Source organism: Hippoglossus stenolepis, chromosome 14 (genome assembly GCF_022539355.2).
Source record: "Hippoglossus stenolepis isolate QCI-W04-F060 chromosome 14, HSTE1.2, whole genome shotgun sequence".
Taxonomy (NCBI): domain Eukaryota; kingdom Metazoa; phylum Chordata; class Actinopteri; order Pleuronectiformes; family Pleuronectidae; genus Hippoglossus; species Hippoglossus stenolepis.
Window position 1 is genome coordinate 19,829,951 of NC_061496.1, and position 26,153 is coordinate 19,856,103.

At 43.1% G+C, this 26,153-nt stretch overlaps 4 protein-coding genes across 9 annotated transcripts in view; 3 read left to right on the forward strand and 1 right to left on the reverse strand.

The window, feature by feature from the left end:
* Positions 1-61: 61 nt before the first annotated feature.
* echdc2 (enoyl CoA hydratase domain containing 2) lies at positions 62-5,522 on the forward strand. The gene is made up of 11 exons (XM_035176241.2): positions 62-506; positions 1,454-1,521; positions 1,598-1,685; positions 1,778-1,864; positions 1,971-2,063; positions 2,994-3,050; positions 3,146-3,208; positions 3,307-3,431; positions 4,656-4,706; positions 4,787-4,834; positions 5,001-5,522. Exons 1-11 carry the CDS (start codon positions 266-268, stop codon positions 5,076-5,078), a joined length of 999 nt encoding a protein of 332 aa, XP_035032132.1. The 5' UTR covers positions 62-265; the 3' UTR covers positions 5,079-5,522.
* zyg11 (zyg-11 family member, cell cycle regulator) lies at positions 5,516-15,213 on the reverse strand. Its single transcript, XM_035176230.2, has 18 exons — positions 14,804-15,213; positions 14,512-14,677; positions 13,491-13,702; positions 13,079-13,396; positions 12,833-12,946; positions 12,630-12,746; positions 12,408-12,548; positions 11,982-12,158; positions 11,042-11,106; positions 10,736-10,835; positions 9,903-9,953; positions 9,655-9,816; positions 9,458-9,505; positions 9,157-9,354; positions 9,012-9,064; positions 7,863-7,960; positions 7,544-7,744; positions 5,516-7,460 (listed from the first exon to the last, which is right to left on the reverse strand). Exons 1-17 carry the CDS (start codon positions 14,831-14,833, stop codon positions 7,554-7,556), a joined length of 2,241 nt encoding a protein of 746 aa, XP_035032121.1. The 5' UTR covers positions 14,834-15,213; the 3' UTR covers positions 5,516-7,460; positions 7,544-7,553.
* Positions 15,214-15,226: 13 nt separating this feature from the next.
* LOC118120854 (cytochrome c oxidase assembly factor 7) lies at positions 15,227-17,376 on the forward strand. Its single transcript, XM_035176243.2, has 3 exons — positions 15,227-15,627; positions 15,721-15,861; positions 16,715-17,376. Exons 1-3 carry the CDS (start codon positions 15,522-15,524, stop codon positions 17,158-17,160), a joined length of 693 nt encoding a protein of 230 aa, XP_035032134.1. The 5' UTR covers positions 15,227-15,521; the 3' UTR covers positions 17,161-17,376.
* Positions 17,377-18,796: 1,420 nt separating this feature from the next.
* The window catches only part of ralgps2 (Ral GEF with PH domain and SH3 binding motif 2), a 68,839-nt gene continuing 61,482 nt past the window's right edge, over positions 18,797-26,153 (forward strand). The window contains exon 1 of one of the 6 annotated variants that reach the window (XM_035176231.1): positions 18,797-19,066. The gene's annotated coding sequence lies outside the window, so the exon portion shown is untranslated. Of the gene's footprint in view, positions 19,067-19,114; positions 19,498-19,535; positions 19,918-26,153 lie in introns of those variants that run through there. The other 5 variants (XM_035176235.1, XM_035176236.1, XM_035176237.1 and 2 more) reach the window with 5 other exon arrangements.

Sequence of the window (26,153 nt, forward strand, 5' to 3'; positions counted from 1 at the left end):
TTGCTGAATGAAATATAAACTGTGAGTAGGTAAAACTCCCTTTTATCAAAATACCGTCTTACATTTCAGACGCCCCAACAACACACTGACAGAGTTTTGGATGGTGGAGTGTATATACTACCTGTTTGCTCTCTGCTGCGTCACTGCTGGTTTTTAAGTCGCTCCTCCTCTGACCGGAAGAAACCTGCTCCAAACATCCATTTGTAAGAACTCTATCACGCCGTCTTCCTGCTTCGGGAAACGAAACAATAAAGCCTCTGACAACATGACGACGCTGCTCCGCAGAGTACCCGGGCCCAGGGGTCCATTGTGGCGGTGTCTGGGTGCAATTCTGCGGGGAACGCACATCCGAACCTCCCATCTGATTCAGCGGGACGGAGCGCGAATGCTGGCCGGTGTCAGGCTCCCTTTAGCGGGACACAGTCGCGCTCACCGCCGCTGGCAGCACACGGAGGCGGCGGATCGTGCAGAGGTGGATTTGAAGCGGTTAGAGGAGGGAGACGATGGTAGGGAGGAAGATTTCATGTTTTGTAACATCGTTTCAATTCACTCTGAGCAAAACGCCATGAAATTATCACACAAACCCAGTTTGACCCGTCTCCTGCCAATGTCAAATGTCTATACTTTCCTACTGGATGCTTTTTGAAGAACAGACTATTTCCCCACAGTTGTATAATAATCATGATTATTATTATAATTAATATGGAATTTGGTAAACTATTCCCGGAAATCCATATGACCTTAATACGTCCTGCTCTTAACAGGAATCTGTGCTGCAATATACTTTTACAACATGTGATATTAAACAAGATAACGGACACGAGATAACGGTGGAAAAGATAAAGTGCTGTAATCAAAAACGAAAACATTGAATTGGTAAAAAATATTTAATGAACTATTGATTGTTACAGATGTTCTCGATACCGATTCCGATGCGTATCGGCCAATACAGAGTAGCGTTCCGATTCCAGTGCATTTATCTGTTGTATGGTCTTTTTTATGGTCTAGCTCAGGTTAAACCTTCTGAAAAACAAATACATAATGAGAATGAATGCAGTAGAACTTCTTTTATTGTCTAATTTTATGGGAATAATTGAGAAAGAACACAAATGAATAAATCTAGGAATAAAGAGCAATTAGCTCCTTTAAAAGCTGTTAAAGTGCTTGAGATTGATAGTGTGGTAATTGGCAACACTAGTGCCAAATTTCCAACATCTTAGCCAGCTCTGGCTAATGCTGCACCATCAAAGATCTCCTCTTCGCTGCTATAAAAACTGTACTTGCCAGTGGCTGCAGAAGAAAGAAAAGAAGGATTGGAAAATAACTTAACTTTAAAGACCGTGGATGCCCGATCCAGCATTTTCGGCAGAATCAAAGGCATATCCGATGCTGGTATTGGCACATCTCTATTGATTGTTGGCTTCTCTTCCTCCTGTTGCTTTCTTCTCTTCAGGAATCGTGGAGGTGGTGATGTGTCAACACAAGGCAAAAAACGCTCTGGGCCATGTGTTTGTGTCACAGGTGAGCAGACTCTTACATCACACGCACGCACGCACACGCACACACACACTGAGACCACTGTGTCCTTTGAGTACAGATGAGGGAGCTGGTGTCCACTCTGTCCACTGACTCCTCGGTGCGAGTGGTCGTCTTCAGGAGTTTAGTCCCCAGGGTTTTCTGTGCAGGTACGTGACATCTGAAACATCTTTCACCTGCCGGGCGTCTACACGCTTGATCAAATCCTTTCTGCATCATGTGTGATGCTGCCCGTTTGTAGGTGCCGACCTGAAAGAGAGAGCGTTGATGAACAACTCTGAGTCGGACCTGTTCGTTCACGGCCTTCGTTCGCTCATGACTCAGATCGGTAAGAGACCAGAAAGATGGTTGGATGATTAGTCTCATCTTGGTTGTTCCCTGGATGTGTGTACACACTTGTGAGCTGTCCTCTCTTTGTTTTGATGTCTGTGTAGCATCGTTGCCCATGCCAACCATCGCAGCCGTGGATGGCGTTGCCCTGGGAGGTGGACTGGAGCTCGCCCTGGCCTGTGACCTCCGCACTGCTGGTGAGTGACGGCTGAACCTTCACTTGTCAACCTAGATCTGGAGAGGCAGCTTCACGTGTGGATACCTTCTACATTTCTCTCTCGCTTCAGGTGACATTAATGGAGTTAGAGAGGCCATGTCGAGTCTGCTTCACAGCTGTCAAAGATCCAGTCATATTAGATCAGTGGCTGACTGACAATAGTATGGTGGAGAATAGAAACATCCCTCGGGACCATTCCTCTTGACTAGACTGACAACTCCCTCATTCATTGTAGATACAGATAGTGGCTCTCCACCTGGATGTGGGGACACGAGAATGATTAACAATGTAGGGAGTTAAGAAGAAGAACATTATGTTTATTTTACTATTTTAAAATGTAATCTTCAAACCATCACATCATCTGGGCCCTAAAATCTCTTCTGGTTAAATATAGACTGTGTATAGAATGTTGTTTTAGCACTGAATACATACAACACCTAATAATCAACCCTTTACAAAAATTGGTCAATCATTAACAGCCCATCTTGGATTGTGAGGAGAAAAGCATAACCTGACGCTTCTTATATTTCCTGGAATGGTGCATTCATGTAAACACACTATAACACACAGGCTAAAAACAAGTCTGTTGTCGTTCCTGACACGGTGACATTTGGAGACCCACTATTAATGATCGTCTGATGAGCTCAGGGACTAATGATAGCTGCAGCGGGCCACACATCTGCTCAGCTGTTCATGACGCTGAATCTGATAGGCTATATTAGGCCGATCTGTGATTGGCTGAGGGCTGACAAGCTAGGTGAGCAGGTGCTTGCGTGTGTTGCTCTGAAAGAGTCATCAGTCAGACTTTGTGCCGTCCCTATAGCTTAATGGCCCTTTGCTGCTCAGACCTTCAACTGTCCTCTGTGTGTGTGTGTGTGTGTGTGTGTGTGTGTGTGTGTGTGTGTTACAGCGTATTCGGCACAGATGGGTCTGATTGAGACGACACGGGGGCTGCTCCCAGGGGCGGGTAAGACGAACAAAGGTCACAAAAATGAGTTGATTCTGAACTGAGAGACACAAAGTGGCTGTGGGAAGTTGACCTTGAGGTGGTTTGTCCTGCAGGGGGCAGTCAGCGGCTGCCCAGGACTGTCGGCATCACTCTGGCCAAAGAGCTCATCTTCACAGGTGGTGATGCAGAAACGCTGACATGTTGCCCATAGGCACAGGATGCTTGTTGTGTAGCGAGGGCTTTTGTGCATCACACACTCTCTCTCTGTTATCAGGTAAGCGTGTGGGGGGGCAGGCAGCGCTGGAGATGGGGCTCGTAAACAGAGCAGTGGAGCAGAACCAGACAGGGGATGCTGCCTACAGAGAGGCACTCAGCCTGGCCAGAGAGATACTGCCCCAGGTTAGAATACATGCACACACGCACGCACAGTCGTGTCTCCATGACTTCAGAGGACATTGACTTACATTGATTTCCTGGACACTTACTCTAACCTTAAACATAGTTACTACTTGCCTAACCCTCACCCTTATCGTAAACCTTGACCTACCCTAATCTAACTTTAACCTTGACCTAACCTAATCTAAATCTAACCCTTACCTAAACCATCATTTTTTTATTCCCCCACAGCTCAGATACTGATGCATCCTCCTCCTCCTTTAGGATTCTCTTTTCTCCCCCTCTCTCCCCCTCTTCCTGTTTTAACAATTAATCTCTTCTGCTTCTCGTCCACCTCTTTTCATTCTGCCCTCCACTCTTCGTGGTGGTGTCTTCCCACCTTCCCCTCTGTCCCTCTTCTCCCTCCTCTTTCCCCTCTCTCCAGGCTTCTGTCGTTCCATATTTCTTTCACTCCAGTTCAGATGCCTGCAGTCGGGCAGGGCCAGAGTGGCAGCCAAGTGGAGAAATGGACCACAAATAGCGCACACAGACACACAAAGACACACATTGGTGTGGGTTAAGTGGCTGACAGGAGTTTGCAGTGAATGAAAGAGAAATGGGATACAGGAGATAATATTCTGAGTGAGGGTTTTGGCATGAGGTGGAACCTCGGACCAGTTTTGTCAATATTTCTCACGGGAGGTCTGGTGTGTTACAGGGTTAAGGGGGGGCTATTTCACTTTTTCATTTAAGGGTCCAGTGGGTAAGATTTAGGTTAAAGGGATCTATTGGCAGAAATTGAATATAAAATAAGTGTTTCATCTAAAGTGTATGAATTGTTGTTTTCTTTACCCCAGAATGAGCCTTTTATATTTCAAAACTTTATATTTACATCAGGAGTGGGTCCTCTCTACAGAGGCCGCCATATTTTTTACAGTAGCCCAAACTGGATAAACTAAACACCTTTTGAGTTTTTAAGACAACTGAAGGCTACCACAGGTTCCCTTTCATCTTTGGAAGGGCTGATAAGATAAATCAGAATTCTAATATCAGATTACATCCCAAAATCCAGTCTTGGTTTTGATCTGGATCCAACCTTCAGAATTATTCTTTCTAACTACAGGCGTTTCAGTTAATTCCATTTGCATATTTATTGAATTTAATGGAGCCAGTACAATAGTCTCAACAGGGTTTCATATCAAACTTCTCACCCTCCAATGTGTTTGATGTTTCATTTGTGTTGCCCAGGCTCCTATCGCCGTGCGAATGGCTAAAGAAGCGCTGAACAGAGGCGTCGAGGTAAACAAATGACTCATGAATCACACCGTCCCATTATTTTTCATCAGTGACCACGCTGACTGAAATCAACTCTCTTACAGGTTGACATCACTTCAGCGATGGCTATAGAAAGGATGTGCTATGCTCAGGTAAGACTCCCAGTGTGTACTCAATATGTGTTCATCAAAATTCTGGACGAATCATTGCATTAGTTCAGCTGTGATGCTGAGTGTAAACCCTCGGAGGCTGTCTGGAGTCGCATCATCATTGTCTGGCCGCTGTCGCCCCGCTGTAACCTTTGCCCTCTCTTGTCAGGTCATCCCCACGCGGGACAGACGGGAAGGGATGGCCGCCTTCATAGAGAAGAGACCTCCACGCTACACTGGGGAATAGACTCGTCTCAGTTGTCATGTTTCTCTCTCACACAGATGCACGCTGCTCCCTATGACCTCACGTCTGATTGACAATTAACACCCCGTGTCTGTATGTACATGTCCTATTTGCATTATAACATCCAATTGGAGTTGTCACAGCAATATGACAGACATAGAGCCCAAAGACACATGTTCTGGGTTCCAGTGTAAACAAGTAGTAGCAACTCATGTGAACATAGTCAAAATAATGTCAATAGTGGGAATATTGCAATCCAGGCAGTCTGTGTCAACACATTAGTTTTAGTTGGCTTTAGTAGTGACTTTCAGGATTAGACTGACAAATCACAACAGCATAATATGACCTCCAAGATTTTTACCATTACCTCTCTATACTTTGATTTATAGGAACATCATCTCTGGAAGAGACTGCATTAAAAAGGCAACACAAGTGTCATCTCCAGTTTATGGGAATGTACATTCTTTATTTTTTCAAACTTGAAAACGTGACTCAGCAGCAACATGACACCGTCATAGCAGACATACAGCATCTTTAACTGGTTTGCATTTCCTATCTGATTAAATTCTTGTTTTTAAAAAACTGCCTTTCATCCAGGGAGGTGTTCAGGGGCTTAACAAAACAATCCATCACATCAGCAGGAGCAACAGAAGAGAACAAAAAACATGTTCTGTGTCATCTGCAGCTCTTCATCAGCCTGGGACACGTGCAGAATTAACAAGGCCATAATTCACTGAGCAGAGGAGCTGATGTGTGCTTTGCTCACTGGTATTTTCAACTACCGGTTGTAGCCCAATATATTACATTGATTTCATTTTCTATAAAAGCATTGGGACCTGTCACTGTCGTTACTGCTGGAGCCAAGATCCATGTTGCCTGGAAATGATGAATTCAATGAGCAATTTGTTGTAACAGTGACATTAGTTTGGTTTGCATCGAGAATGGATACAGGAGCCATGACGAAGGTGGGTGTCAGGGTCAGCTCTCACAGCACATTCTCTGGACGACAGAGATGCACCTAGTAAAATCCTGGAGGTGGACGAGTGGTTTCAGAAAAGGGAAATAACTCTCAACTCCACTACCTCCCCTAACCCCCATCACAACTTCCCCTCTCTTTGTTCTGCATGTTTCTCTTACTCAGAAACAAACAATGGAACATACAATAGAATAATTATCATGCAACCGGTGCAATCACTATTTCTCTGGTGTTTTCTAATATGTACAAATGACAAACAGTCTTTAAGATGCTGATACTTGTACAGACGTACATACACACATGCTCACAGAGAAGTGCTGTCTCTGTCTTTACAACACCTGGACTGGTTGGGAAGCACAGCTAACATACCAATATATACACCAGTTTCTCAAAGAGAAAACTGCTGTCACTTAATGCACATCTGTACAACCTTCATGACTTTACTGACCACATCATTATCCAGAATGGACATTTGCACTTAAACCAGAAATAATTGCGTTTAGTTCTTTTTCATTTCAATAAATCATGTGAGACCTACTCTGGGTCGTTTGATTTACAGCATCACTGGCTTGCTTGCGGATTCAACTGACTTGGGGCAGCCAAATGCTCATAAAAGAAATAGCACTGCAGCTTCTTCAAGAGACATAACTTCTCTGTAATTTAGGTTTTCATCTGTAATGTCTGGAACATTTGAACCCACTGAACACACCCTCGGCAAGTGTCCTGTCACATCAAATCAAACGCATTAGCTGATAAAAAGACTAAATGAAGAGGAGAGCAACAGTAGTACTGCAGACCCAGAGGCCGTGGGGTTTCAGTGAACGGAACACTGCTATAAACAAACAGGCAGGCATCTCTAAAATGAACAGCACAACAATTTGGACTAACTCCAGCATGCTCGAGCTCAAAGTGGCGTCATGCGTATATTTAATGAGCTGATCAACCAATTCAGACAGGCAGAGCCCTAAGTGACAGTACAGGGGGCTGGAGAGTGGCGAGAGCCTTGGATAAACTTTCAGTTCATAGGGCTGCTTGCTTTCCCAAACTGAGATTCGTATGTGTGTGCACGGACATGTTTTTGGTATGAAAATCAGGATGCAGAAGTCACACTAATGAGAACGAGCACAAACACAGGCCTCATGAGATTTGAGCTTAACTGACCAACAGCTTATCATATTTTAATTTTTTCATAAACATTAGCACAACAAACACAAAGAAAATAAATAGGGTTAGTGTGTGCAAAGAATTGCGTATTCTCTGTCCTTGACCACTCTGGGGATTCTTGATGAAATATGTTTGTGTGATAGATACAAATACCACAGACAAGTACGCACAAATACAGAAGCCCCTTAGTGGTGGCACCCCCCTCCCTTTGAAGTGTCTCTTTCTTGGTCAGGGAGCTTTGTTTTCTGAAAGAAACAATGTGAAAGAATGAAAAATCCACAGCCAGTGTGCGATTAAATAGCAAATGAGCAGTTGTGTGTGTCTTTACCTCTGTGATATTATTGGGGTGGTGGGCATCGACTTGTGTGCGAGTGTGCTGGCTGGCCGGTACGAGCTCTGTGGCGCTGCAGGCTCTCCAGAATGCTCTCAGCCAGCAGTTTGACGTCTTTGTGAGTCTGTGGGTTTGTGTGGACGCGCTCCAACTGCTGCAGGCCGCCCTCCTCCAACAACATGCTGCAGTAGCGGGCGGCTGCAGACACAAGGGTTAACACAATATCACATGAGTGGCTTAGTTGGGCGGGTCAGTGAATGGGTTAACATAACAAAACTGAAAATGCGTATTAGAATGTACAGTATCTGTGCCTCACCGTTCTTGCTGCAGACGTGTTGCATGGCCCATGCTGCCCACAGCTGGACACCAGGGGTGTGAAAACACTCCAGAAGAGGGAAAAAGGGGTTAAAAGACCTGCGGAATCAGATAAAGTGATAAGTCGTAGGCTAAGGTTTTCACAATTGGCTGAAGTTTATACATAGAATCAATGCTGTAGGATCTGCATAGCTGCATTCCCTTCACTTTAAATTGATGTGTACTTCCGTAGAAATGCGTTCACACTACACGCGACGCACATCACTCTGATGATTGGTTCACTTGGTTGCATTGCATTTCCTCCTACATCTTCCAATGACTAGTCAAGCACAGAAAACCAGCTTCACCCTCCTCTTGCCTCAGACAGTTCAGTGATTGTACACACCATCTCCTTACTGTTGTCAAACATTTATTAACTCCAAAATGATCTGCTCTTTAGCGCCCCCCTATATTTATAGTGCACTAATGAACCTCAACACAGTGACACAAACTATATGAGGAAGAATTTGATGGACTTGTTTTTTTCAAGGTGCCCTTTTAAATATAATCTTTGGAATTTGTGCGGTAGAGATGTCCTAGAATTCTCCTCCCACTTGAGCTATTAAGTTTATGATGTCTAGTATTGTCTCTGCAAGAAGGAAGAAAGTTTGGATGGACTTTCAACCTTCCAAATACAACTTGTACAACTTATTTTGCAAAGTTGACCATAGGTTTTCATAAATTGTTCCATCCAGACACAAATTTAGATTTTTTTTCAATAGTTTATGAAAACAAATTATACAGACTTGATATAGGTAATACATCCTTCCTTTGTAAAGTATGGGCCTACTTGTCTATATGCAATCATATTCTTTCCTTTTATTATTACTAGTGCACTCTCTGTTCTATATCTGTCTGTTTGGAATGGGCTGCTTGTTCTGCCTTTGTTGTTGCTGCTTGCAGATTTCTATCCGAAATTGTAAAAGTGACCTGCAGTAAATGAGCCTTAGCAAGTAAAGACAAGCTGCAGGACTCCGTCCACAGAACCCTCAAGCTGCACCACCTCTGCAGCACAACGAGCTGTTCACCTAATTCGAGATATGCAAACCACATGCAGACAGAGAAAGATTTATGGAATTGTTGTTAGGTAGATTTAGAAGCTGCTGCTCACCTGTATGCTACCATTTCACACTCTGGTGGGGGCCACTTCATAATGACAGCATGCTGGAGAGACACACAAATACACACACCTTAAATAAACTTATACAAAATATTTGGGCATAAGTTGAATACATGTTTGTGTAGCTCATTCCCACCAGTTGCTCCAGCAGCGAAGACCGCAGATCTGCGCTGAGCGTCCAGGCCTCCTTTCCTCGTGACGTCAGATGTGCGAGGATGCCTGCGGCAAAGTAGCTGACCTCCACCTCTGAGCTGTGCAGCAGAGTGCTGATGTGGTCCAGGAACCCCTGCACCATCAGCTCTTCGTGCAGCTCCCCGACCTCTGCTATGTTGTTCTACACAAACAAAAGCCGAAAGGGGAATAATAATGTCTCACAAATTTTAAATGTATTCAGCTTTTAGTTTTTCTGAGGGGTAAAAACAGAGCAGTGAACTCACCAGTAGACCGAGAACCTTCTGCTGAATAGAAGACTCAATGGGGAAGGACTGCAGGGATGGAAACAAAACAACAGTGAGTCAGCCTGCCCCTAAGGCATACATACCTGAGCAGTACATGATGTGATGATAGGCTGATAAGGTAATCTGTTCTAAATTGTGTAGTTCATTTACATGCGCGTGTCGACATGTCTGTGTACCTCTAGAACTTTAATAAACAGGTCCAGCCCCTGGTTCTCGATGAAATGGCGGCAGGTTGTTGGTGACTCATCCGTGAGGTTCCAGAGTGCGCTCAGTGTAAATTTGAGGGTGGCATCCACCACGCCCTGAGTGGCCTTCTGACGCACAATGTGGAGCAGTTGCTGCAGGGAAGGGAGAGAGATTATTATTTCCTTTTTTGGTAAATTAGTGACGGTGAAAGAGAACACAGCTGAGAGGAGAATCTTACCTTCACTATGAACAGCTCTGCTCCTAGCTGAGCAGTTTGTTCTGTGGACAACTGGAAAGAGCAGACATTAAAATGTTTAAAACTTACAAATGGGCACTGAAAGAATAAAGCGAAACATTGACAGCCCACTTTTAGAACGGCTCTGGTTCCTGAAGTAAATTTCCCATTCATTTTATCCATTGACGTTTCAGAAAATCCTTCTAAAAAGAGTTTTATGTCTGGTACCAGGCCGACCAGCTATGAGATGATCAGTGGCCATTAAACATTTGATTATTAACTGTGTACATAATTGTTTTAAGAGTGAAGGAACGATGCATGCAAATGATCCCTTTCCTACAACTTCCAGTTCATTTCTTCTGGAATTTAACCTGATTCTAGTGATTTACACTCCTTTGGACTCTTTTCCTCATCTCAAAAAACAAAACAAATAACGCAGCATGTTAGAAATGAAATCCTGGTTGCTCTGTGGTAAACGTTATGAAATGTTGAACCGCCCGATTGTAGCTGACATGAATTTCGCAGTTGTTGGTAACATAGTAACGGCAAGCTCCACCAATCACAGCCTTCACTATTTTACCTGAGGATTCTGGGTAGTGCAGTACTTCCCTTTGACATTAAGAATTAAAACGTTTTATGTAAAAAAAACGAGTGGATATCATACAAACTTGTGGCTTCTACAGGAGCACATAAAATCGTTTCGCAATCTTGTAGCTTGTGGTGAGTCCACCTACCTTTTTTTTAATACATTTTTTTAAATAAAGGGATTTTAACTTCTGGAACCATACTTTTGAGCCCTTAACAGTATAAGTGATATAATACAACATGAATTGAACCTTAGCAGCCAGTATGGAAATAATAGCCACCGCCATCCTCTGCATATTCTGGTCTTCATGGTTGCAGAGCCACTGCATCACTAATTTGGCAGCTTCAAACCTTTAAAAGAGAAAAACAAAGATCAAAACATATCTACTGTAAACACACTATTCCTTTAATAGAGAAGCTTTTACATTATGACCTGTCAATCATTTTATGTTCTGGTTTCCTGCCTTGCTTCCACTGATGCATATTCACTGTTTCAAGCTTTTACATATGTTTAAATTACTTTGTAACCATACTACTACAAAATGTGTAATTCACACCTGTTGAATGGAACCTCCTGCAAGATGCGGTCACTGCACAGGGACAGCAGGCAGTTCTTCTGCAGCTGTAAACACAGGAACCAAAGTGGAGATCAGTGTCTGATCTGCAGGCTCAGTAAAACATGTAGACAAAATTAATCTCTTACGTCTAAGTTGAGGCCTGTATGGTTCAAAAATTTGTCTCAAGTCTTATGTTAACATTATATGTTCAGTTCTCCTTGTGCCACCTTGATAAAAAAAAACAAAAAACATATATATTTGCTTTTCTGAAGACTTTTATTTCCAAACCAAAAGAAGAAAGCTGCTTCTTTAGCTGTAGGAAGTTACTCAACACATTTTGTCACAATTTACATCAATAGTAGACAGTTTTTTTATTTATATATATATATGTGCCTTGATAAAAAATATGTTGCTGATAGTTGATATGAACTGAGGATTCCCCAAAAACATTACTTCCACAATGGAGGTTAAGTTTCATGACTCTGTCCGTTAGTTGGTTGGTTTGTTGATTTGTTTGCAGGGTTATGCAAAAAGTACTCAACAGATTTCTACAACACTTGGTGGAGGGATCCAGACAAAGAGGCAAGTATTTTCTTTTCTTAAACGAAGCAATATACAGGATTTCTTTTACATTTTAACCAATTTCCCAGTGAAAAATGCATTGATCTTAATTGGGTAAAAAATCTGGTCATGGAAGTCCGCACTCCACCGAGTGTCATTTAAGATTTCCTATTTCATCCATTGGAATAATTCCTCCATGGAGAGTCGTATGCCCTTTATTCTAAGTTCCCTCTGCTTTTAAACCGTATCAGGTGAAAGGGACCTGCTAAATGCAGTCATTGTTATTACAGATTGTTTTTGTTTATCGTCACCTGGTGGGCTAGCCTAACCCTAACCCTAACGATGTGCCACTATGACAGCGGCACAGACATGACAGTACCTGCTGGTGGTTTGGGAAAGTCCTCATGGCCTCCAGTAAGAGCTGAGTGACGGTGCTCAAGAGTCGGACTGGCATCCCTGCTGCCAGGTCCTGCTTTGTCAGGTTGAACACACAGGCACTTGCTGCCAGCTGAACATTCAGAGTGGCAGGATGATTCTTCATACCCAAAACTACCAACTAGAAAATAAAAAGAGAAAAAGAAAGTAATACTGTGTTGGTTAGAGTAATGAGGAGCTTGAAGTGTACAGAACTGTAGTGGGGATGTAGGACTTTGACATAAACTTGGAAACGTGGCTGACACTCCAATGATTGTTAGATAAATATATTATTATTATCTGACATTATTGATGAAGCAAAAAAATACCAGTCTTAATTGAATGAGAAAAAAAAACAACTTAATTTCTATATATAATTATGTTGGTTCACCTTTAGGATGTCAGGCCGTGGTTTCTCCATGACATGGGTCAAACTGAACAGATGAAATAGAGCTTCCCTCACAAAACCCTCCCTCTCACTGTAGCGGCGCAGGGCCTCACAAATCTGGGTCTCATTGGCTTCGCCTGTGACCTGTTGACACGCAAAAAGATTGTTTAGCGGACCCTAATTCCTATGTACAGTTATCAGTGTTGATGTACACATCAATACTACCTTCAGATTTCCTTCTCCAGAGAGGAAGTCAGAAAAACCAGCATCTGTGGCCAGAAGTCCCACAAAGGTCATCCCCGGCCTCTCATCAACAAATGCTTTAACAGCTGCATCTGTAACCTGCAACAATTCACACATGTAAAAAATGAGAGCTTGATGATTGCCATCTTACTCAAGCACTCAGAGACAAATGCAAACATAAATACCTGTTTCCTCCCCGACACATCCAGGGAGACGAGGTCAGGTAGAATCCCTGGCTGTCCAAGCAGCTGACGAGCCACATCAGAGGTAAACTGCTTATCATCACTGATGTCCAGGTGCTGAATGGCAAAGGGTCACAAAGATCACAAATGGCCAAACACAAACAAACATGACTTTGGGAATCTTTGTGATAGTATTCTTTTCAATAACCACATACAAACTAATTTGAAAGAAGACACCCTTCCACTCACTTGCAATACATCCAGCTGGCGTATGAGTCCCAGCAGCTGAGCAGTGCTCATTTCCAGCCTCTTCAGCTGGTGCAGTGTCAGTGATCGCAGCCGATCCTTCAGGCCCAGCAGTGGAGTGAGGTTGGTGATTGAGGTGTTGGAGATATCGAGGCTCTCTAATCGAGGCAGGGAACAAACGTCGACCAGCCCAGAGTCATAGAAGTCTACATTGGCAAGAGAGAGTGAGCGGAGGCCCTGGAGGGAGCTGAAGCGATACCGGATTGGTTCCTCCAGAGAGGACATGGCGAGACCTGTTAAGCCAAGACGCTGGAGCGAGTCCTGCAGGGTGTTTGAGAAAAGAAGAAAACAACAAGTTATAATTTTAACATGAAGCGAGGGAAAAACCTAACAAGTTAACATACTCTCTCTTTACCTGACAGTATTTATTGGAGGCCAGTCCCTGTAGGATATCATGAATAGTGAGGTCTGCATTGACCCTGGCAGCATCCAGCTCCAACAGTCTGTGGGGACAGAGAGCTTTCTGGAATGCCTCGGCAGAGATACGCGCTGTGCGGATGCAGGCCCGTCTCAGCCGCAGGTATTCAGAGTTCCGAAATACACCCACTGTGCTGTCATTCAACAGACCTGTAGAATAATGACGTCAAGTCAAATGAAATCTTTGGATCCATGCAGGACTGATCAGGACTGAGCTCTGCACTATAGTACTTAGATTTCCTAGATCAAAGTTTTTGTGAGAACATACCATTGGATAAGGCTCTGTTCAGACCTGGTATTAACATCTGTCCTTAGAGATCTGATCACAGGGGGTCAACTCTAAGTTCATCTGTTCACACCTGGAATTAGAATGAATCCTGGGTGCGTGTCCTGTGACCACTTGTGATTAGATCTCACTTCCCTGCTCTCTATGTAAATGATCCCAGCTGCCATTTGTGTTCACAAAGACCATTTGTTGTTTTAAGGCTGTTTGGATTTAAAGGGTTAGAGGGCGTGAGCTGAATATGCAGTCTGAGTCCTTATATATATTTTATATTATATATGTGGACCTGGACACATTTGCATTCACACAGCAACAAGAATGTGGCCACATGCATCCCAGACCACCTCTGAATGGGGTCAGAGTGATCATATCTCAGGACACATCATGATGTACTTAATGCTGACCACTTGTGATCGAATCACTCCAGATGGATGTTAATACCAGGTCTGAACAGTGTCTAAGTGGCTCGCTGATTTTACACATTTATCCCTTTTTCTTTAAGGGGAATAGAAGCTTTTGAGAGACACTCAAGAGCTAAATTCTTTTATTTTAATCCCAGTAATGGATCAGCTTGGTATTTGACTGTTCAACAATTGAAGGATGCAGAAACTATGGTGGGACTCAGCCATGACCAGCTCTGTCTGTCCAGCAGTGTCTTTCAGAGAACCAGGTTTACCTTCAGTGGCCATCTTGGCCAGCAGCTGGTCTGCTAGCTCCTGTGGGAAGAGCACAGCCTCTCTGAAGCACAGGGAGCCGTCCGGGCGCTTCACGGAGAAACAGTCCAGGTTCTGGCTCACATAGGTCAGACACAGGTCTGTCAGAGCCGCGGGGGATGACTCATTCTGAAAACAGAACAATGCTATTGTTAGCTTCTGTAGCGGGTTTCAATTGACAGTAACAGCGCATATGCTAATTGCTTTCTCCAGAAATGACATGAGCACAACATAACGTCAAACGGCAAAACTTACCGTGTGTAGGAAACCGCAGGCCATGGTCATATTTTAAAGAGTAAAATTTAAATAAACGAACTCTAGTTTTAGCTTATGAAAAGGAGACTGGTGTCTTTTTCACCACCGCTTCACTTGCTAGCCGTGCAGCGGCTCCGTGTTCAGCCCGACGCTATGCTAATCTGTTAGCGGCGGAGCAGCCAGCTAGCTCACTTGTTTTCGCCTCCGCTGTGGAAAGTCGCTCCGCGAGCAAACATGTCGACAGGAAGCGGTTGTGTCAGAATTCATGTTCGAGAGGTATCGACTAATCACTGCAGGTGACCGAAGCTCTGGAATCGAGGAACCGGGGCAAAGAAGGTTTTAGTTTTCACAGCTATTTTCTATATTTGACGAGACAGACGATAAACACAGGTCACAGCACCGGAAGTACATTCTCAAAGGGGGCCGGGCTACGGAAGCCTGTAAAGTCGTCTTATGAAACCAGGAAGACACATGGACTAGTCCCTCTTCGTGATTCAAGAGCAACCTAACATATGAGTTACTGTGTTGAGCGTCTATAGCAAACTTACCTCTGACTGTAATGATTTCTGATGAGGTGTTTATTGTGAGGAAACGCTTTTCGAACATCGCTCCTGAACTCGCTCTCCAAGGTCACAAGTAGCAGTGGATGTGGCGAGAGCTCAGCCTGCAACACATGCGATTTATCTGAGGGTTAAAACGCAGAGGTGTCGACGGAAACATGGCGGGACTTGTGGACTTTAAGGACGAGAAGGAGGTGAAGGAGTTTCTGGACAACCTGGGGGTGGAGTACAGCTTCCAGTGCTACAAAGAGAAGGACCCTGAAGGTAACACGACCTGCGCTGTTCACAGATCAGTGGTGCTGAAACTCAGCTGCAGGTTTGAACTGTGCCATCACTGACCTGATTTCTTCCTCTCAGGGTGTCAGAGGCTGGCAGACTACATGGATGGGGTGAAGAAGAACCATGAGTCTGCAGCTCAGGTGCTCAAACACAACTGTGAAACTTATGGACATGGAGAGAGCTGCTACAAACTGGGGGCTTACCATATCACAGGGAAAGGTACGACAGCAGTGTGGCTTACTGCCTCCATTATTTACCCTCTCTTATGTGTGAGACACACATTTAGAAGTTCAAAACTTAACTTCATCAAGTCACAGGTGGGAAAATACAAAATTATGATACATTAGTTGAGGAAGAAATGGAAAGTGCTGTACTTGCTTGTATGTATTGGCCTAATATTATGACATTAAGTAGTCAATGTACTTTTTGATCAACTATTTTATGGCTGTACAACAGTTAATGGTTATAGTGCAAGATAAAGTTGTCAAGGCAAATATTATTGCAAATATTAGCTGTTTAATATGAATAATCTGTCTGTCCATCCATTCATCCATCTACCTATGTCCTTTGCTTTGTCTGCTTTTTCATTTTTTGGTTTTACTTTCAACACTTCAGGATGAAAAGTTCAACATAAATAAGTTTTATATTATGATGATTATTATTATTATTTTTAATAATTATTTTTACATGAATCTTATCCTGTAAGGGTTGGGTGAGAAGTGGGGTTTATATGTCTTTGGAGTGTGGGAGGAGGCCGGAGTACCCAATTCAAATTGTATGTGTATAACCCATATTCACAAGTCTCACTGTGTCTTGTAGGGCTTAATCTGTAAAAGGTGCAACATCCTCTGTCCTTAACCTTAACACTATTAATAATGATTATCAAAATAGTATGTGACCACATCAATAGCTAATTTAAATTAATTAATCTACTTTCTATTTAGATGTTTATATACATTTTTATATTACTTTATCTTATATTAAATGTGACTTAATTATTATGGAAGGGAGGGGTTTAAATACTTTTTACATCACTCTGCATCTCTGTCACTCTCCTGAATCTTTTCACCAGGTGGAGTGACCGAGTGCCTGAAAACTGCCTACTCTCTCTTTCTGCGCTCTTGCAATGCCGGTGGAAAGAAGTCTATAAATGCCTGTCACAATGTTGGCCTGTTAGCCCATGATGGACGAGCTATGGAGGGAGGACCCGACCTCACGGCCGCACGCCAGTACTATGAGAAGGCCTGTGCTGGTGGCTTCGCTCCCTCGTGCTTCAACCTCAGCGCTATGTTCATCGGGGGCAATTCCAAAGGAATGGAGCCAGACATGACTCAAGCTTTGAAGTTTGCTCACAGGGCTTGTGAGCTGGGACATGTGTGGGGCTGCGCCAACGCAAGTCGCATGTACAGACTTGGGGATGGTACAGAGAAGGATGAGAAGAAAGCAGAGGACCTGAAGAATCGAGCGAAGGAGCTTCACACTGCGGAGAAGGAGAGGCAGCTCAAGTTTGGGGAGTGAATGTGACACTCTCGGTTATGTCATTGTGGTAGAGGTGTTCAAAGGTTGGAGGTGATCTGATGTTAGTTAAAAAGCCAAATGGTCAAATGGGTGTTAGCACCACCTTCTATAAACCATGAAATTCAGTGAGGGACAAGTGTGGCCACTTGAATATGAGTAGAGTTCATCAAAATGTGTTCAAGAGTTATAAAAGCAATAAAATTAATTTTGATTAAATGGATTAATTTGTTATTCAATCCACTATGGAGAATGTGTTTGACTGTGTGTTTATTTATTGTCTTATTTGTCAGCAGGACTACACATATCTACTAAACTAATTTCCACTAAACTTGGATGGGGCCTGGGCCTGAGAAGAACCCAGTAAATTATGGGACGGATGTGGATTAAGGGCCGAAACCAGGAGGACTTTGTTTTCTCCACTTTATTTAGACATATTTTATGACAAATAATTAAAGTTACCAGACCACTTCCATTTGTCCTTTATATTTCATATAAAAGAACTAGGCAATCATGCTTGAGCAGATTTAAATATTTTTATAGAGGGGTACTCTCCTTTTCAGCCACTGTACATAAAAAATATAAAGCTACAAACCTGTCACTACCACTGATGTGTAGCTGAGATCATATTTATTCAGGAAGGTAAAATGGCTGCGGTGTATCTCTCATAGTTTTATAGTGTTAACAAACAAGTATGACATATTCTGAATATGTTTTATGACTAATTGTTTAGGTCATCAGCCCACTTCCTATATCTTTTATATTTCTACTGAAAGAGCAAGACAATCAGGTGTAGGATTGTTCAGCTTTGGCTGTGGTATGTATTCTACCGAGAGACACTCGTCTGTGATTTTTAGTATAGAAATAACAATACACAAGCTAAAAGTCTAAAATCCAGCTTTAAACCCCATTGGTTATCATGTATCAGCCTTCATGCAGGACTGTGTAGTACATCCATTGTGTGTTTGCAATTAATACAGGGTATGTTATGTAGAAATCTGAATTTCATTTTATTTCCAGCATAGAAAATGACAAACTTGTGGATCATTGCAGTGTGGCCTCAAATTGTAAAGCTCTAAAAACTAGAGTCCATCAATGGTGGGCAAATGCTATCAGAACATAATTTTGAATTGATTTATTTGATAGTGACATATCTAATCTATGTATTTGGCAAGTCGTATAAAAATTTCCAGGCAAAATACACAAGCTTGAGGTACAATGTTGTAGAATAGCCTTAGGTAACGTAGATAACTGTGCAAACTGAAGGCATCACAGATTGTAGCCGTGGTAATAGTGGGTCGGATTCTTTAATGCCTAAAGCCAAGTTTGAAGTCTGTTGTATAGTGTAAAAAATTCTATAGGAGGCATGTTGGCCATTCAAATTAATTAAAGCATTCACAAATGTTTATAAGACAGTATTATGTTTTATTTCTCTGCAACCCCACCTCTTGACCTAATAATATGAATAATAAAGTCACAGGAGCTGCTGTGGGCACTAAGGTAGTTGTACCACTAGGAGGAGTCAGAATCAAGGACATGAACTTTGCGCCCTTTTTAACTGTCACAGCGCGCGTCCCCCTGAGGTCACTGCAATAACCAGAGGTAAGCTTTCTGTCTGTCCTGAACCCTTTGTACTATCTTAGAAATGTGGACATACCGGGGACACGCACACATAATCCACCTGTATATAAAGAGCTAAACGGAGCCGGGCGGCTTTCAGGGTGATGGGCGGACTGGTCGGGAAGCTCCGCCCGTCCGCCGCGCGTCTCCTCAGCCCTCACTCAAAACAGAGGACAGCTGTTGCGACGCGCATCGTCGTGTCCTGAGCCTCGAGCCTGTCCGCACCGTCTTCTCCTCCCATGTGCCCGCTGGAATACCAGCAGAAGACAGAGGAACACAGCGCACTCCGGTGAGTCACTGAGCAGCACGAGGCTGAGTTTTGTTATCGTCTGCGACGTCGTGTTTAGAGAAATCCCTCCGCAGCCGTCGATGTAGCTAGCTAACGTGTCTTTAAGCCCCGCGCACGGGTTTGGGTGTGTTTGTTTTTATACGCAGGGTACCCCCCCCCGTATAAATCGGCATCCATCCGGAGGAGGGGATGCGAGAGAAACGACGAGCTGATGCAGGGGCTGCTCCGAGTGTAGCTGGGTGCTGTAATGCATGTCAGCCATTATTCATGTTCTCCTCCACCCACGTGAAGACACAGTCGCCGCACCGCACACCGAGCAGTTTGATACAACGCTCGTAATAAATCATGCGCTCCCTCGCCGAGCTAACGCTTTGAGCTAACGAGCGGTGCCGCTAACGCAGGGACCACAGGGAAAGGAGGGCGGCGAGTCGGTGAGTTAGCATGCTGTGATTCCCCTGGCGCAGTCTGACTGTGTTTACTCGAGTCACCGCACAGCTTGTTGGTGTTTGGGGACACGGGGGGGTTCGTGTCGACCCATTTTCTTGCTGCTAGCCCAGCGGAGCTCATGTAGCAGCCGTAGCCACTGCAGGCTCGGTGCTCCGAATAGCTCATTGGCGGTGAACCCCCTGCACGGTTACCCTCCAGGGAGTGTTTTGGGTGTGGCGTGGGTTCACCCACGAACAATACTGTGTGCAGTCCATCTAGTCTCAGAAGGAGCACCGAGGACGTGTCGTGTGGCTGCTTTGTGTGTCTAGTGACCTGCAGTTTTCGACCCATATGGCCTGAAATGACTGAAAAGAGGGGGACTTTTAGAGCTTGAGAAGGAGAGGACCCCCTTCCAGGCTCAGCTGGTAGGTGTTTATTAAATTCACATTTCACTAACACCACTCAATGAGTCACTGTGCCTCATAACTATCTACCTCCTCGGATGTAGTCTTAATGTTTGGATCCACAATATCAGTTCAAACTGGAATGGCACAGAGCTCCACTAGGGCTCAAAATCCTCCTATGAAACCTTGTTTAAGTTCACTACATTTTTATTTGGATCTGCAGCAAAATGATAGATATCCACTAAAATTACCTTTTTCTCCTAAGAGATGCATGCATGATTCTCTGAGAAATCAACAAACATTTGTGCCCTCTACCAATGTTAAAGAAAGTGGGGGCAAAATCCTGGATGTGCACCCTTTATATGAATCAGCACCAAAATGTAATGGGTTCTTCCCTTACCCATGTCCCACCCTGCCACCAAGTTTCACTGAAATCATTTCAGCTTCATTGATTAATCTTGCTTACAAAGAAATGGACAAGTGTGAAAACATACCATCCATGGCGGAGGTTATAAGAGATTTGGGACCTTATTCTTTTACATCTAACTCTGGTAAAAGATTATACAGATCTAACATTGATCAATCTTTAGCTTCTATCACAGATCAAATGAAGCTATGTTGATCCTCTACTGATAAATGAATCTGCGACAGTGGTCTTATAGCAGTAGCAAGAGTTGCATGTTAATTTGTTAGCCCAGGAGTATCTGAAGATATACACAAAGTTATCTTTAGATAACAACGGAAATGACTCACACACGAGTGTTCCCCTTCAATAGTTATCAAGCAGATACAGATTTAATCTGAATTCACTGCCTGCTCACTATTAGCCTGCCATTTTTTTCTCTTTCAAAGCCTCCCTCTGCTCAGCCCTGCCGCCTCACACACTCAGTGTCCTGTGTGTCATTGCTCACCCGATTTTAAAGGGCTCTAAGGAATGTTCCATATCGATATTTAGTATGGCTGTGTGGAGCTGCTGTTCTCAACACTTAACATATGACCCACAGGTCACCGGTTCAGACTCATGACTCGCATGCCTTTACAGTGCTGTGGTGTGTTGTGTCATGCAGGGAAGGCGGATACAATCTCATTTGGCTCCAGCTGCCTCCTTCAATAGTTGAATAGATACCAGATGCGTTTATTCATTAGTTAGTGTTCGAGATTGCAGTCATACCAGTTCTGTAAGCATTGTATTATTGAGTGGTCAGATAATACTACAGTTAAAGTTTAGCCCTAAATAGGAGATGAACCACAAAGCCTTCGCAGGGTTGGAGGTCCCCTGTTCGTCCATTTGTCAGTAAAGGAATCTGTTTGGAATTCCTTTTGGTTTTTACTTCATCTAATTCAGACCCTGAGAATGCTGGGATGGGTTATAAATTATCAGTGAAAGCCTCGTCTGCAGGTCAGTGGGTGCAAGGGCTTAGGTTTTAATCCAATAAAATATGGTTGATTCAGTATCCAGTGTAGAGATTTGCAGTATGGGACTTGAGCAACAAACGAACGATCTGTACGCCTATTTACGAATGCTGCATTGCAATATAATTTTCTTCGTTTCTCAAACAAAAACATCAGGTTGCAAACTGTAACTGTTGCTTGCCGATAGAGCGTGAGCACCTGGATGTTTTATTGGAGCTCACCTGTTTAGGGAGTTATTTATCTTTAATTACACCCCTTTGTCTATAACACAATCATCTAGAGCTAAGTGCTTTCTCTTTTCAAGGATGTACGTCAACAGTTCTTAATTCAAACGTGGTCATGTTGTATTCAGAGGGAGAAAATCATTCAGACGATAATGTGTTTATAGACACAGCTTCAGTTTTCCATCTCTGAATGATTTCAACTCCCTCAGCGTCATTTGAGATCTATAGTGACTTTTAAGAAACGGTTCCCTCGGTAACTCTTCATACCACCTCCATCTTCCGAGCTGGGCTAATCCCAGAGATGCCTTGTGTACGTGGGCCCATCTGTTCAGCTCTGGGGTGTAGCTGCTCTGTCCAAGGCCTGCAAATGTGATTAGTTAGAGATTACATCTGTGTGTGTGTGAAATGAAACTCCCCTCTCAGAATCAGAGCTGTGTGTTTTTAGGGGAAAGGGCTTTTGCGTCATCGGGTTCAGCCCCTTGTGTTTCACAGGGTATGTTTCCCTGCTCTGCATTACATCATGTTTACTCCACAGTTTATATAAAATTCTCCTTCAACCAGCAATCTTGTATCCTCCCTCCTGGGTCCTATACATATTCTGGAGGCGTTTTGGGTCTGCAGCAAGTTTTGTTCTCTGCGTGACCTCCTATCGGTGCTTTTACTCAGTTGCCAAGGTAACTTGATGCATTTGTCTGGCACGTCCATGCAGCACAGATGGAACTGCGAAGTCACATGTCGTAACATTCTTCCTCTGATGCCTTCCCACCCTCGATTCTGTCACTATGAGAACAAATGCAAAGTTGGTTATCGGTGTTAATTTTCTGCTCATGTTTTGGTGTTGACTCCACAAAGCCATCACTAACACTACTTGGACTAATATAATAGGTCCCTGCGCCTGACAAGTTGTTTTTAAACACTGATAATATTATGGCATACAGTTGTGTTTGATAAAGACTTTTTTTTTTATATACGAGGTGTCTCTTGTTGCTGGCAGCTGGTTGAAGTGGGTGTTGCGGATGTGAGCTTAGGTAGCACCTGATTAGCTGACTGTGTGCATGACCATGTGTGAGAAGGAGATAAATGACAAGGATAATGCACGTCCTAGCATTTACGTAAGAGATCTGAGTGGCAAGCTCTACTTGAGCAATATGCTGCTTTTTCTTTGTCCACAGAGGAACATTTGAGGAAGTAGTGCAAAACTGCCTCTTCTTATTGTAGTGAGTCTATTTACCGTGTGGTTCCTCCAGTGTTGTAATCACAGCCCTTCTGAAGGGGAAGTAGACGCCACAGAGAGCAGTCAGACACAAACGGTGTTGAAACAGATACTGTACATAGTGTCACTCGTGACTGATTGCTGAATCAAACCCTGCTAATTACACACCACAATAAGGTGAGTGGTGGCAGGAGGTCTAGAGCTCTGAGGACGTGGGAGAGGACTCGCACATGAAGGGCTACACAGCAAGGGAACCACTGCACAACTTTGTATCCCTTATTCCTCTGTTCTCCATCTCTTTTGTGGTTGCTTTGCTTTCAGTTTCTTTTCACTTTGCTTTCTTGTTGGGAGTAGGACCTTAAGCTATTACATTCCATAATGCTATGTCTGCTTAAAGGGATAGTTCACAGAAAAATGAAAATTCACTCATTATCCACTCTCCACTATGCCGATGCAGGGGTGGGTGAATTGTTTGAGTCCACAAAACACTTCTTGAGTCTCAGGGGTAAACAGCGTTGCAGCCGAATCCAATATAATTGAAGTCAATCGAGTCCACTACCTCAGACGAAAAAATATAACATGCCTCCACACTGCTCGTGCGGTGTCATCTAAGTTTCCGCAAGCCCCGACATTCATATTCAACTTGAAACGGCGTCGTTGACAGAGTTTTTAGCCTAAATGTCCTCTAATAGCCCCCCTCGGAGCCGCGTTCACGGGCACACCGGAAACACACTCTGTCGCCCCATGGCATGTGTGGGGTGCACGTTCGTATGGCTACGTCAATCTTAGCTTTTAGGCTTAAAACGTGGTGTAAATGACCTTGTTTTGAGTCAAATATGAATGTCGTGGATAATGAGCGAATTTTCATTTTTTGGTGAGTTTCACTCCGTCACATTTTTAGGCCGTAACCCCAACCATGTGTTGACATCAGAGAGGAAACAATGTTCAAATTTCATTTCATCCATCATATGTGTGAGATACAGACTTCAAACTAGCTGTGCAAATAAAATCTTTTATGTATTTGTTACTACTACTACTTCCAATTTTTTTTTTCATTGAATCTGATTTAAAATCTTAACTTTTATGGTGACTTGTAAAACTATATAAAATTTATATTTGAAATGGTTTCTTTTATAGCCTTCGTGGTGAAATGTGACATTTTGAATTATTATATTTTTTGTTTCATGTAAATATATAAGATAATCGGATGAATTGTCTCATCAAAAAAAACTATGGATGAATCAATAACAAATAATTTGTTGCAGCCTCAGTTTCATCCCCTGATGACATGAATTGCTTTCACCAAACCACAAGCCCCCACTTCCTGCTTCCTTCTCCCTTTTTCTTGCTTTTGGGGGTCTTTTTTAAAATGTCATACTAATATGGTTGTCAAATTTCAGTACCAATAACAAAACAATACTTCTTTCAAAGTAACCCTTATTTAGAATATATATGCTGTTAAACAAAAAAGCCTTTTCTTTCACTTAAATGAGTCATACGCCTCCAACACATCAGTATAACTTTGTCCTAACATACACAAGCTACACAAATCAATTTAAGTGTATTTTATTCAGGAATATTGTGATTTAGACATTTTGAGTACAGAGCAAAACACATTTTGTGGTTTGAAAGTTGAGAAGGACATAATATTGGTTATTCCATTAGAAATTGGGTTTGTTTTCAAGCCCTACTTATAAGCAGGTCATGGTTTTATGTGGCTGTGCTGACCAAGCTGTCCTTATCTTACCTTAACCTTATCGGTCATCATTGGTCTTTCACTGCAATTGCTCTCCACAAAGCCTATTAACTATTTACTTTTTAAAAAGTTGATGTCGACTCGTTGTTTTGAATGTGCAGCTTTAAACAGGATTTGATATCATATTTTTTCTCTAGATATAGAAACATTAAATATCAAAATATCCCTCAGACTCCAAACAGATCCTATCAAAGTAAAAACATGGCTTTGTTTTGAGCAGATTGTGTCCTGGCTATTTGTTATGCTGACAAGTGGTAATGTTTCGGCCAACTGGTTTAACTCTAATTCCGGCCTCTCCACAGCCTAGATGATTATCTTACAATGTCTTTCATCTGTGTGCAATTGCATCCCTGTCCATGTGTGCTTTTGAAATGTAAGTATTTAAGGGGATTTCTCAGCCAGTAGCGTAGTTTCCAAGAATTTGCCGTATTCAAAGATTGGTACCAAACTAGAGACTAGTGACCATAAACAACAGTATATAGTAGAAAACTCCCAGCATAGGTCATTTTCATTATTTAAAAAAGGTTGGGCATCCCACCTAAGTGTTATAATGGTAGGGAAAACCCTGGTCAGGTTGGAGGCGTTTGGGGTCAGGAGGCCAGGGGTCAAATGTTTGTTTAGGGACACATTTGTAGTAAAGGGCCCAGCCTTTCAGGCATGCAGAATGCCAGCTATGAGGGTCTTGTTCCACCTGACACTCTCAGGCTGAACCTTTACCTCCTGTGTCATGTGGTCATTTCTCAATCAACCATCAGAAGTTTCCTATTTGGACCAAATGATGAGTACAAAGCAAGGTAACCATGGTCAGCTGATTTGTAAATTAGGTTTTGTCTTAGTAACATAACAATGAACGTGAGCGGAAAAGTTGTCTTCTAGCAGAACAGTGGTCTGGCAGTTCATGTGTTTTGGGGATGTAGCTTTGACGAGAGGGCAGATGGGACGGGGTGGGATGTACCGTAGCATTTTTTCAAATTATAGCCTGCTCTTGTTGGCTTTTCCAGGAGTACCAACCCTAGCTTTTTAACTGGGTGTACCAAATTAGAAACGAGCCAATGGGTATGTTTTCAAACTTAAATTCTATTTGGTGTGGAAGGCGCGATTGCGAACACTCACATTCAACTCCATTTATAATGTGTCTGAGTTGTATGATCCCCCACTCTTACTACTCTGTGTAATGTGTGTGCTCAGGTGTGAGGGCTATTTTTTCCGAGTTTTTGTTCTACAAGGAGGGCCAGGACCATAATCTCCCCCCCCCCACTGGCCCAGATAAATGTAAACAGAAAGATGCCGCACCCTTCCACTTCCCTTGCATATTGTCCTGATCCACCAGTCTGTATCAGTCTCTGTGGTTTCACAACACAGCCTCATTTATCTGTCTAAACCTTCATGTGTTTAGGCTTGGGAACTAACTGAGAGCTGAGCCTCGGTTATGTCATGGAAACTCAAGAACTTGGTCCTGAACCCTGCCAAAGACAATAGATCTGATACAGACAAACACGATTCCACCTCTCTCCTCTTTTGCTCTCTTTTGTTTTCTTCTTTTTCCAACATTTTCATTTGTGTTCTTTTCCACTACATCAGACTCATGTGTCAGGTACACAGTGGGCCTTTATTTGCCTTAAGAACATGATGAATACAAGGCTTCATCCTG